Consider the following 13,762-nt stretch of genomic DNA (forward strand, 5'->3'; position numbering starts at 1 on the left):
ATTTTATCCTTTTACTTGTTTCAGTCATTTGACTGTGGCCATGCTGGAGCACCACCTTAAAGGGTTTTAATTGAAGAAATTGACCCCAGGACTTACTCTTGGTAAGCCTAGTACTTGTTCTGTTGGTCTCTTTTACCAAACTGCTAAGTTACAGGGATGTAAACACACCTTACCAGTTAGACAGACAGACACACAAATATATATATATATATATATATACATGTTTAGAAATAAATGAGAGTTCTTTCACAAAGAAGAAAGAGCTGTTGGGGTTCCTCATTTATTTCTCTTCAGGGAGTTCATTGACATGCGTTTTGCTCCATTTATTATTATCCATATCTTCTCAAAATGTATCACTTAAACTTGGTATCTCTACCTGTAAAACGGCTGTGATATCTTGTTTTTTAGTGTAATTTTACTACCTCCGGTAACTATTAACGTATGTAAATTATCAAAAGTTTTAATAACTGAGATAATATTAATATATACATAAACTTATATATATATATATATACGATAGGCTTCTTTTAGTTTTCGTCTACCAGATCCACTCACAAGGCTTTGCTAAGCTTACATTAAAACCTCTCAGTTCTATTATGTACATTAGTCAGACCTGTGTCATCTTCATTGTTGCTTTCACTACATTATTGTACAGCTCTAGTAATCCATTCATCTACACCTAGTTTCCTGAGTGAACACAAAATTACTGAATGCAGTATCCCATCAAAAACCATCTTTAATGCAACAAATAGCAGAAATAGTGATCCGCCCATAGCTAAGTACTTCTGCTGCTGTTACTTCACTAGGAAGATTGTATCCATGTTGCCTCTTCTGGGCATGAAGCCAAACTGCATTTGATCTTGGTTTTCTCTGTTAAATCTAAATTGTGCTACTAACTTTTTCCAACTTTCATAACCTGATTCAGTAGATTGATTTCTCTAAAACTTTTCTCTATTTAACCCATAAAGCATTGAGATTTGGACTTGCTTAGCATGGACTGCTGAGCACATTGAATTTTGTCAGAATAAAGCAACAAAGCTGACTCCACATCGTTTGCCACTGTTTCGAAATGAAACATAGATGCAATTTCTTCATTAGAGCACTGGAATTCCCAAGCACTATACATATATATTCCATATAGGAAAGACTTCTTTTTGTACCCCTCATAAAAGATTTAAAACTATTACACATGGTTTGATTTCCTACCGTGTCTTATAATAATAATAATGAGAAAGTCATAAAAATGAAGAATTTTTATTAAAAAAAAAAAAAAATTTTCTTCTGTTTTATGTATATTCATGTCCCAATTTATCAAACGTTAAGGCCTAAATTCCATAACTCTATGAAATTTGCCTAACCTTGGGACATGAATACATAATACAGAAATGAATTTTTTTAAAAATAGAAATTCTTAATTTTTATGACTTTCTCATCATAATTAACTACTTTCTGTTTGTGGCTTTTCAGATGACTCCTAAGGCCTGTCTTACTCAGGACAGATGTGAACATAATTGTTACATGTTGAATTGGGCTGTATGCCAATACATTCAGGCAAGTTAACATTAAGCCCCTAACAAACATATCTCTTGAGCTTTTCATACTTGCTACAATTTTGTTTGAATCCTTTCTTTCCATCATACAGTACTTCCCTTCAAGCTGATCAATCTAGAATGCAGTTTTCTCATCCATTTTCGACCTTCTCCAGTGTATTCTTGATGCATTCATTATACCTTAACTTCAGTTTGTGGGCTGATCTTTGTGTTTTTCCCACACCACCACTTAACAACCAGTGTTTGGGTGTTTACATCCTCATAACTTAGTGGTTCGGCCAAAGTGACCAGGAGAATAAATACCAAGCTTTAAAAGAAAAAAATAAGTGTTAGTCAAATACTGAGATAAGCTTTATCCAGTCTGAACTTCCGTAAAGTATGTAGTTTTGAGCCAATGTTAGAAATTAATGTTTCCATGTTCTTGAAAAGCCAAAACTATGCAAGTTATAAGAGATCTGTCAATAGTTTGCACATTTATATTTTGGGGTTGAGACCCTGCTCTTCAGGGAAAAACTGTTAATATATTTTGCACTTGAAGTTCTGGGGTCAACTGGGCTTATTCATTTGGGAGTTAAGTAATTATCAGTTATATATTGGTGGCTAATACATGCCGTCTGCAATTATTTGGTATTTCTGTTACTGAAATGAAAAAGCAAATTATATCCATCATGGTAGTTTGGAGAAAGAAATGTAACAACAGACAAAAATTGCAACAATTCAGTTATATTTTTATTATAGCTTCTATGTTGCCATGTTGTTTGTTCAAAAATGAAGAAATATCACAAATATAAGTTTATTTATTACAACCAACAAAGATAAAATAGTTTCAGATTTTAAATATACTAGGGCTTTGGGAATACAAGTTCCTGAGTTAGTCTGCCTCTCACTTGGCTATCATTGATTTATTGCCTACACATGTTCACTGGATAACCATTATGATTATAATTTAACCCTTTAAAGACAGCAAGCTGACAGAATCATTAGCACGCTGGTTGAAATGCTTCGCAGTATTTCGCCTGTTGCTATGTTCAGAGGTCAAATTTGCTTTATATTCTTTCGGGGTCAATGTAATCGATTAGGCCACTCCCCCAAAATTTCAGGCCTTGTGCCTTTAGTAGAAAGGATTATAATTTAACCCTTTAGCACTCAGATTACTCCACCAAATGTAATACTTGTTTATTCACAATGATTTGAATTATTCATGCAGTGTTTTGCAATTCTGAGATTTCAATATGATTGTTTATTATTTTTTTTTTTTGAGAATAACATCATAAGGTATGCATGAGGCCAAATTTGACCAGTGTGAACATAAAACAAAGTAGACTACTTGGGCCAGTTTAAATGCTAAAGGGCCAACATACTAAATTAAGTTACTCTGTAGTTTATCTTTCAAGCACTATATGATAGTGTCTGGAGTCAGGTTCTCCGTATCAAATGATGTCAAGAAATTATTCAGCATCTAAGTAAACAGTTAGTGGATAACAGTTAAAAATATGGTGCTATATTATTTCACCAACATAAATATTGCAGTAGTTATACAAAATGTAGTATTGGAAGGTTGTTATCACAGTATTATATCTTCTCTCTTGTGGGAATACAGTTGGATAATGTCTTTCTTTTATAGAAACTTTTTATATAGGACATGGTTATTCTGCAGCATGAATACAGACATGTGTAGTCAAGTGACTTTTCTGAGAGAATGATTTATTGCAGATTTCACAGCGAAATGGCTTCTCTCCTGTATGAATGTATTTGTGTTTAGTTAGTGTACCATTTCGAGAGAATGATTTACCACAGGTATCACAGTGATATGGCTTCTCTCCTGTATGGATGTGTTTATGTTTAGACAGGTTACTTCCTTCTGAGAATGATTTACCACAGATATCACAGTGATATGGTTTCTCTCCTGTATGAATGCGTTTGTGTTTAGTTAAGTCACCACTTCGAGAGAATGATTTGTCACAAATATCACAGTGATACGGCTCATCTCCTGTATGAATGTATCTGTGTGCAGTTAACTGCACTGTTATAGTGAATGATTTACCACAAATATCACAGCAATATGGCTTTTCTCCAGTATGAATGCGTTTGTGTATAGTTAAATCATGACTTTGAGAGAATGATTTATCACAGAACTCACAGTGATATGGTTTTTCTCCTGTATGAATGCGCTTATGTGTAGTTAAGTGACTTCCTTCAGAGAATGATTTTCCACAGACATCACAGAGATATGGCCTCTCTCCTGTATGACTACGTTTGTGTATAGTTAAGGTATCATTTTGCGAGAAAGATTTACCACAGATGTCACAGTGATAAGGTTTTTCTCCTGTGTGAATACGGTTGTGAGTATTTAAATGACTTCTTTGTGAGAATGATTTACCACAGATATCGCAATAATATGGTCTCTCTCCTGTATGAATATATATATGACGAGTTAAACTAACACTTTGAGAAAAGGATTTACCACAGACATCACAGTGATATGGTTTTTCTCCTGTATGAATACGTTTGTGAGTTGTCAGGTTACCTTTTCGAGAGAATGATTTTTCACATATGCCACAGTGATATTCTATTTTCCCTATCTCTTTTGGGATTTCATCAGTAAAATCAATTCGTTTACTCTGATTTACATTTAACATTGTACTTACATAATTCATTTTCTATATTTTTTTTTCTTATGCCAATCAACAGAATTTTTTTTGCCTTCCTTCAGTGTTATGTTTTAATTCTAAAAAATATTTCTACAATTATACTTTCAACAAGAGTGATTGCTTCGGTTTCCTTTGTAAATTTGTCCAAGGTTAATTTAGAATGAAAACCCGTCTTGTGCAAATGCCAAACAGTCGAAACATAGAAATTTCGCTATTAATCTTATTTGAGAACATTTCACAAAATTTAACTGTAGTTATATATATATATATATATATATATAGCAGTTCTGTAGAATATCTTTTCCTTTAGTTTTCAAGAGATGATAAATACTTATGATGCATCTGAAGTAAAATATTCTTCTACACCAATGTCATCTGTTATTCTGAAAAAATAAAGAAAAAAAATATGATATAGAGAATGCTTAATAACAGAAAGCAGACATTCTAGTATAATTGTATATTAATAAACTGTAGATATAAGCTTTTATCTTAACAACAAAACTTGACTTTTTAATTTTATATAAACTCCTTAGTATTTGAACCGAACACACATGGCTGAAATATTCTACCAGTTATGGAAGGAAGGAGCCAAAATCATGATCTATACAAACACACACACACAGACAAATAGGTGCAGTCGCGGTTGAGAAGGCTTGCTTACAAACCATGTCATCTCACGCTGGGTTACAGGAACGTAAACACACCATCACCAGTTGTCAAGCAGTGTGGAGGACACAAAGTCATACACACACAACGAGGTTTCTTTCAGTTTCCGTAATCCATTCACAAGACACTAACCCAAGGTGCCACGCAGTGGGACTGAACCTGGAAGCAAAGTTCTTATACATATATATCCAATTTAACACGTTTTGACCGTTTAGCTCGGACACATTTTTTCTTTGTCTCTTCATCTAGCCTTTTATTAGAAGAGTAGGCTCGAAACGTTAAAGGCTTCTTCCATTTTCCCGGAGTGTCAAGCTAATACACTGTTTGTTGTTCTTTAACCTTGTCTTTGCATTTTCGGACGATCTCTCTTCGGTCATGACTGACCATGAGGTTGCACCTAGAAAGTTACCCTCCGAGGCACAAGGTCGTTTATGGAGGACCAGCCTCCCCATCGATGTTATCCAAAGGAAAAGGCCGATACAGCTTGTTGCTAGTGACACCGCAACTCATTTCTACTGAACTGGAGCAACGTGAAATTAAATGTCTTGCTCAAGAATACAACACACAGCCCGATCCGGGAATCAAACTCACTGCCTCACGATTGTGAGACGCTCAGACCACAGAGCCATGCACACAATTTTAAAATTTTATTTCTAACAAATTGTGCTAGAAAAATCTCAGAAAAAAAAATATAAGAGATTAGAAGAAATTCTTTAAAATATTGGAGCATTAACTTAAAAAGATTACAATATTCTGCATATTGTAATGAATAAAAGTGACATATCAGTTTCTCATCTCAATACCCGGTCCTTTATTAACTATTTTGATCACATAGTTATATATCTTTTGCTTTTAAAACAACAAATCTAGTATATTTTCAGTGAAACATCGCTTGATGAAACAATAAAAAAAAACATAGATTGGACATAAAACGCATTATAGAAAACCATAAAATATATTTAACACAAAGACAAAACGTGGACGAAGAATATCGATGATGTTTCTCGATTCACTGATGAATCAAGTTTCATTATGGAATGTATGATTCATGTGAATATATTTTCAGAGAACTCGGACAATCGCAGATCGTAATAGGTTGTATTTAACGATTACTAAAGACTAAGTTACATCCATGTCTCGTAAAAATATCCAAACTTTACTTAAGTAAAATATATCACAAATAGAGAAACACAAGTGCTTTATATATTCCAGATCTTAACTGTGTTAAGACACAAGCGAAATAGGATAAAAAAAAATAATAATAAAAACAGATACCTAGTAGAATAAGCTTATATACATACGTATGAATGACTTACAGGTAAGAAGAAAGCTTTTCAATGTGTGGCATGTAGAAATTGTATCATTAAATTCACCAGCAACAATATTATATTAAATCATTTAGTGAAATAATGTAACCGATTTGCTGGAACGGGCAGCTGTATCTCATAGAGCTTAGCCTTCTGTGATCAAATATAGATATACTACAATACTACATTCGATAATGTAGTTGTAGAAACACTCTGACTCATGTAAAATATGGAATGAATAATACTTACATATCAATAACGTAGCAGTGGTGGTGGTGGTAGGACTACATAAAATATGAGAGATGACCTCAAAAGGTGAAAGGGTAAAGTCTTGAGAGGTCAGTGAAAACCTTCACATAACTTCCGACGATACTCTTCCCTCTGTTGGATAAATAATGAAATATATCTATACAAAGGGGAACAACCCTCACGATGCATGCCGCGTAAAGTCCATCAAGTTTGAAAACATCTACGGCCACGTGGTCTGAAATGTTAGGAGAGGAGACTAGTTAATTTCATTAACCTTTTTAGCTGCACTGGGACTTTATTTTATCGATTCCGAAAGAACGAATGAATGCCTGGGCGGGATTTGAACTTAGAATGGTAAAGAACCGTTAGAAATGCCGCTAAGCATTCTACCAGCCCGCAGTTTTACGTGTATGGTATAATATTTAACACTGATTTGTTTTTAACGGACACCTTTTAGTTTTATGAAACGGGTAAGTTGACAAAAGATTTGTTGTAAGGCTGTTATAAGGTGTATCTATGGCATAATATATTTCCTCATTGTAGCTTTTACGAATAGGATAAAATGTGTTTCGAAATTCATATTTATCTCTTCATTACCAATGAAAACTTTTGATATACGTTTTTGACCACCTTGCTTGCATGCAAGGGATGTTATTTTTTATTCATAATTACTGATCTATTTATTTTTTGACCTACCAACTTGCCCAAATCAGCATCCAATTTGTAAAGCAATTTCTGAAGAAGGTATTCTTTCGATATGACTCGACAAAATCAAAATTAAACTCCGGTATTTTCCGAAATTCCCCACCCACTACGGCGTGGCGATCTTTCGGTACTAGTACGCAACAACATCCGGTCGTTGCGCGCACGCATACTGATTACATGATCGTATAGTGTGTTTATGTGTTTAAAGTTTGAGAACTGTATGCATCTGAGGGGGAGAAGGTTTGAGTTTAGTGGGCCATTCATTTCTTTTTTCTATTTAATGTTGTCTTTTCATCCTGAATGTTCCGAGACGCCTCACCGGAGCCAAGAAATAAAAGAAAAATAATGTAATAGATGTAAAACGACTTGCTCTGAACGAATATAAAAAAATTAAAAAAATTCGTAGTAATTTTCATTGAAAAATATCCATTTTACTAGAAGTTATGATCATCCAGAGTCCGGAAATCGATAGCAAAATATTCGATGTAAATTGGATTAATAAATTTATTATTTATTTATGATTGTTATATACAAGATCAAGTATATAGGTTGCATTTGTTTCTTTACAGTTAAAGAAGACAAGATTGGTACATTCGGTATTACTTATTCGGTAAATTTGGACAAGTATACCCGGACTCGGTTCACCAAGAAAATAAAAGACCGGATTTTTCACGTGGAAAAGTATCTTTCTCGCCAAAACTCTTATAGGGTAACTAATGCGTTTCATTTTTGCGTGTGGAGAGAGAGAGAATCTTTCTACAAAGAAGCGATTTAAAATAAATATATCTTAAATGTGCTCGTGGAAAAATATTGTATCTTTTAAAAATATCCTTAATTGGCACTGTCATGCTCACTCGTCCACCTTATTAGAAAACACAAATTTAATATAAAAACATATTTCCTGAAATTGCAAATTATTTAAAATATAAAAATATAATTTTCAACAGAGAGAATTTATCAAAATAGAAAACAAATGAAGTTTGAAGTTTAAAAATAATAGGATCGACCACTCACGACTAGCTAGCGCGGACGCGAGTACCCTTATACTCTGTGTTGTGTTTTCAAACGCATGGATATAGGTGTCAAATTTGTTCCAATAACTTTCGAGTAATAGATAGATAGAGAGAGAGAGACAGACAGACATATAGCTGGCTTTGGCCAGTCATGGTATTAGCTGTCAGTAGCCAAAGAATCGACAGGCATGCAGGCAGACAGACAGATACTTCACTAGCAGTGAGCACTTTCACTTCTGACAGCTAATAGCATGACAGTGCCCCTTAATTTACATATTGTATGTTTGTTTTTTTTTAAATTGTTTTCTCCTCCGCAGTACTTATGCATTACTGTGTGTGAGAGAGAACTGAAAAGCATACAAAAATAAGTAAGCGGAATTTGCCAAGCTGTTCGCATTTAGTTCTACTGTGATGTCGTGTGCAACCTGTCAGTTCACATACTTTGATGGCATCAGAATTTGTTATATAAATGATGAAGAAAGTATTGTATTCCTCCGGGACCATGGTGTTCTGCCCACCAATATGATTTGTCCACACTGTCGGATTGAATGCGTGTATAGAAAAGAACAGTGTCTCTGGCAATGCATGAGCTACACGGTCACTAAATCTAAAAAAAGGCAGCAGTGTGATTATTCTGTATCGGACTTTGAAGGATCCTTTCTTGATAATGCCCGTATTCCTCCGTGGAAAGTCGTTCTTTTCGTAAACGAATTTCTACGTAGTACTTGGAGTAATATCATAGAGACAACCCAGGAATTATTGTTTTCAAGAGCTGAAGAATGGAGGTCATTCTGTTGTGGAGTAACAGAAAACTGGCTTCACAAACAGGAACGAATTGGTGGAGAATCAGTTGAAGTTGAGATTGATGAGACCTTAATTGTCCACCGGAAACCCGGGAGGGGTAGGATTCTGAGCCAAGTTTGGTTGTTTAGTGGAATAGAGTGAACCAGTAAGCGTCGTTTCGTTGTGCCACTAATAAATAAGAAGCGTGACAAAGCGACACTGGTTCCTCTGATCCAGTCATTTATCAAACCTGGCTCGGTTATTTATAGTGATACATGGGCTGCCTACAATGATTTAAGCAGTTTGGGTTATCGCCATTACGTGATAAACCATTCTGAAAATATTGATCAACCAAATATACACATACAAAATATTGAACAATTGTGGAGGAAGATAAAATGGAGTATGAGAAGGCTGCCAAGTGTTGAAACAAAATATTTCCATCAATATCTGGCCAGATATTTATTTATTTCCTCAGAGAAGAATAAGAAATTATTACTCCACAATTTTTTTCGAGAGGCAGCCCAATTATATGTACCCCTCTCAAGTCAGCCATGTCCTTCAACTACATAAGGACTCATGTCTCTTCTCTCTTTCATAGAAGGCTCTTTTTTTCTCCATAGTCTCTCATCTCTCTCTCTCCGTACCTACATGCACGGAAATGAAACGCATTAGTTACCCGATTTTTTTTTTTTTAACACTCGATACTTTTTCAATCTATTCTGCAATCTGGGATTAATGTATCCAGTGATCTTAAGAGGTATGAAAAAAATATTTTATTTTGATATTATACCTTTACTTGTTTCATGCAAACACAAAAATTCTCCAGGGGATACATTCTTCAGAGTGTAGATTACAATTCAGGTTTATCTTTCTTTTAGTTGTTTCAGTCACTGGATTGCGGTCACACTGGGACAAAGCCTTGAAAGGTTTACTCAAACAAATCCTTATATTGATAACATTTAGAAAAACGTTTTTTTAGAAGAATTTTATATCATTCTTTATCTCTCCTGCCCAGATTTCGTTACCATTAATTTCCTATAACTTCAGCATTTTCACTTCCTTCCTAACTTGTTTGAATTTTCAATCTTGTATAATCCACACTCTCGAGAATGTATTTATGCGAAATGTTATCTAAAGTTATGGGTGAAGAAAGAAACAGCAAAAGAATTTTCCCTGTGAAAACAACTTCTTTTTTGAGGCCGGAGGCGATGGACAAAAAGTATTTTGTGCCATATTAGGTCACCGTAATTCATTCAGCGTTAAAAAAGTATTTTCCAGTAGTTCCAGGTAGATGGGGTGGGGGTGGGGGTTCGTACGTTCCTCCACCCACCTTCTTTTTTTCTCTTAACCAAATTAAGTTGCATGCAGCATATTTGGAGTGGTTGGTGTTGGGAATGCATCCAACTGTAGAAACCAAGCCAAATCAGACTGGAACCTGTGCACCTCTTGTGAAACTGTCCAACCCATGCCAGCATGGAAAATGGACGTTGAAGGATGATGAGCTGAGTTAGAAATGTAAAACTGTAGCATGTTTTCAAAGATCAGGGTAGATTCCTGTAGAGAGGTGCTGATGAAAGCTTAGTGAGATTAGGGATTAGCTCTGAGGTGCAAAGTTTGAAGGTAATGGAAGGGACGTTATCGGAACCAGTGACCTTATGATTTAAAGGGACTAAATATGTCTTGATTAGTTCATCCACCTCACATGAAGGAGAACTGTTTCCTATTTAGCAGCTTCATCACAAGAATGATTTTTAAAAAATTAACTCAAGAATCATATTTGATATATTTATTTCATAGTAATAAAAACAATAAAATTCAAATTGTATTTCTATTTTAGCTGAAACATGTCAGTATGATACTGAATTTTGTATTTAAAAGAATGATAATGGATACTGATTTTTAATCAGAAACAGTAGTCTGGGTGGGAGAGGGAGTTAAATTGTGAGACACGAGCAAGAATTTTTCAAGTCAGAAAGGTAGCAAGCGAAAGAAAGGCAATTAATGTACTCAGTTTTATTTCTTCTCAAACATGCCCAATAACTGTAATAAGTTATTTGAGCAAGTGTGTGTATACACTTCGCACAAAGTTGTATGATGTAATTTTAAAAACAAATTTTAAAGTAAAATTCATATGTTTAAGTAAAGGATTATATCTACAGTCTATCAATATAAAAATGTAAAATTTCTACTCTCCTTAAATGACTTATATTTTGTATTTTCTATTTTTTTCAGAAAAACAGATGACATTGTCATTTTATTCAGATGCATTATTAATATTCATCATTTGCTAACGACTAAAGGAAGATATTTCAGATTTTATTTTGGATTACCTTTGAATAATATTGCCTTTGGATAAAATGAGTAGCAAAATATTTATTTTGCCACCTGGAATGCATACAAAATGATCAAATTTGCGAAAGATTTTGCAGTGTTTCAACATGAGGATTAAGATTTCAGTTGAAGGAAACTTAGAAAGAAAATGCAAGATCAAGTAAAAGAAAATATCTGAACATTGTGAAAAAAGAAAATTTATGGGAAAGGAATTATGAAAGAACCAAAGTAGAGGTCAAATACAATCTAAAAGTATTGCTTTTTATGATATGCTGAACGAGATGAGGAAAACATACCACTGTGATGTCTGTAAAAAGTCATTCTTTCATAAAAGTAACTTAACTACTCACAAACGCTTTCATACAGGAGAAAAACCATATCAGTGCAATATCTGTGGTAAATTATTTGCTACAACTAGTAATTTGACTGCTCACAAGCGTATCCATACAGGAGAGAAACCATATTGCTGTGATATCTGTGGTAAATCATATGCTCAAAAAAGTAACTTAACTACGCACAAACATGTTCATACAGGAGAGAAGCCATATTACTGCAGTATCTGTGATAAATCATTCTCTCAAAAGAGTCTCTTAACTACACACAGCCGTATTCATACTGGAGAAACACCATATCATTGTGATATTTGTGGTAAATCATTTTCCGTGAGTAGTGCCTTAATTAGTCACAGACGTTTTCATACTGGGGAAACACCATATCGCTGTGATATGTGTGGTAAATCATTCTCTCAAACTAGTGAAGTAACTAAACACAAACGCCTTCACACTGGAGAGAGGCCCTATTACTGTGAGATCTGTGGTAAATCATTCTCTTAAGATTATCACTTAACTAAACACATACTGGTGAAAAGCCATATCATTGTGATATCTGCGGTAAATCATTTTCTCAAAACAGTCACTTAACTGGACACAAACATATTCACACCAGAAAGAAACCGTATCACTATGACTTCTCTGGTGAATCATTCTCTCAGGCACGGTTCCTTACCAGACACGTGTATAGTCATACTGGAGGAAAGACCTATCAATGTGATGTATGTGGTAGAGCATTCTCTCAAAAGGTTCATTTAAAGAGGCACAATCACATTCATACAAGAGAACAAAACCTAATGTGATACTTGTGAGTAATCACTCTTTTAAGCCAATTACTTAACTACACATTCCTATATTCATGCAGAAGAGTAACTGTACAGTCATTCATTATCATTTGATGTTCATCTTCTGTGCTGGCATGCATTGTATGTTTTGACCAAGAGGGCTGCACCAGGTTCCAGTCTGATTTGGCTTGGTTTCTACAGCTGGATGCCCTTCCTAAAACCAGCCACTTTACAGAATGTGCTGGGTGTCCTTTACATGGCGCCGGCATGATGCTGACAAGGGAGCTTTTTGCATGAAAAGTATAAAAGATATAGATATATTCTTGCAGGAAAGAAAAGAAAACAGCAATAACAATTTCCACCAATATGTTTTTATACAGCCACAACTAATATATTGCTGAGATAACTTAACACTGATGATTTTAAATATAAGCATATTCTCAGAAAACTCCTATTCTTGCTAACATATTCTCAAGTGGAAGAAAAATATAGTTGCGGTTTATTTGATTATGTGCATGACTAACTGAGAAATGTGTCTTTTCCTTCTGCTTATTCCAGTAAGCAGAACAAGAGGAAATATGTGGAATTGTGAGTTGCTGAAAAGGTCACAGAATGTGTGATGATTAAAGAACTTTGACAAAGAAATTAGAACAATAGTAGTTCATAGATAGGAAGGCAAATACACATCTACAATCAATCAAAAAAAATATTTTTTCTTCAAATGGAAATATTTAAAAGTTAACTCAGCTATGGTTGTCCACAATGCAGAAAAGAGAAAGATGAACAAAGCCTAACCATTATTAGTTTCTGCTGGTTACTGTTGAGACCTCAGGTGTTCTTGGACCACACACTGCTGATTTTCTCCCCAAAATCATATCTGAGAAATGAGCCCCAATGTGGAGGGTGGCTGTTTTCTGCAACAATGCCTTTGCAATCATGTTTAAGAAGCATGATTAGAGACACATCATTTGCTCTGGGATATACAACCCATTACTCCCCCCACCATCTGTTGCTTTTTCTTTCTTTGTTTTAATGTTTTTCCTTCGTTTCTTCCTGTAAAAATGTGTTAATAAAAACTGAAGATGTTTTTAATGGAAAAAACAAAAACAAAAACGTGTGATATGTATTAATTTCTTTATTTTTACACCATTGAAGTAATTTAACATCCTCCTCTATTGCTGGCATGGTCTGACAGGAGCTGGCAAATTAGAAGACTACCAAGCTCTACTATCTACTTTGGTATGGTTTCTCCAGCCGGATTGAGTGTCCTGCATGCTGGGTGGCTTCGTGCCAGTTGATGAGAGGTTAAAGTCGTAATTCCCAGTGTGGAGTATACCAATACGAGGAAGGGGAACAATTCACGAATAAGTTTATTAAAGAATGAATTCTT

The 13,762-nt window shown here is 34.7% G+C and overlaps 2 protein-coding genes across 4 annotated transcripts in view; one reads left to right on the plus strand and one right to left on the minus strand.

The window, feature by feature from the left end:
* LOC106876932 (zinc finger protein 91) overlaps nt 1–6,412 on the minus strand; it is a 35,864-nt gene extending 29,452 nt beyond the window's left edge. Inside the window, exons 1-2 of the mRNA XM_052975294.1 lie at nt 6,184–6,412; nt 3,206–4,584 (exon numbers count right to left, since the gene is read on the minus strand). Coding sequence (XP_052831254.1) covers nt 3,206–4,207 — 1,002 coding nt within the window. The 5' untranslated portion in view covers nt 4,208–4,584; nt 6,184–6,412. The remainder of the gene's footprint in view (nt 1–3,205; nt 4,585–6,183) is intronic.
* The window catches only part of LOC106876940 (zinc finger protein 492), a 17,251-nt gene extending 3,766 nt beyond the window's left edge, over nt 1–13,485 (plus strand). The window contains exons 1-3 of one of the 3 annotated variants that reach the window (XM_052975376.1): nt 6,547–6,893; nt 7,698–9,684; nt 11,160–13,485. In XM_052975376.1, the coding sequence (XP_052831336.1) occupies nt 11,528–12,091 (564 nt within the window). In that variant the 5' untranslated portion in view covers nt 6,547–6,893; nt 7,698–9,684; nt 11,160–11,527 and the 3' untranslated portion in view covers nt 12,092–13,485. Of the gene's footprint in view, nt 1–6,546; nt 6,894–7,697; nt 9,685–11,159 lie in introns of those variants that run through there. The other 2 variants (XM_014925703.2, XM_052975377.1) reach the window with 2 other exon arrangements.
* The last annotated feature ends 277 nt before the right edge of the window (nt 13,486–13,762 follow it).

Source organism: Octopus bimaculoides, chromosome 21, assembly GCF_001194135.2.
Source record: "Octopus bimaculoides isolate UCB-OBI-ISO-001 chromosome 21, ASM119413v2, whole genome shotgun sequence".
Classification (NCBI taxonomy): Eukaryota; Metazoa; Mollusca; class Cephalopoda; order Octopoda; family Octopodidae; genus Octopus; species Octopus bimaculoides.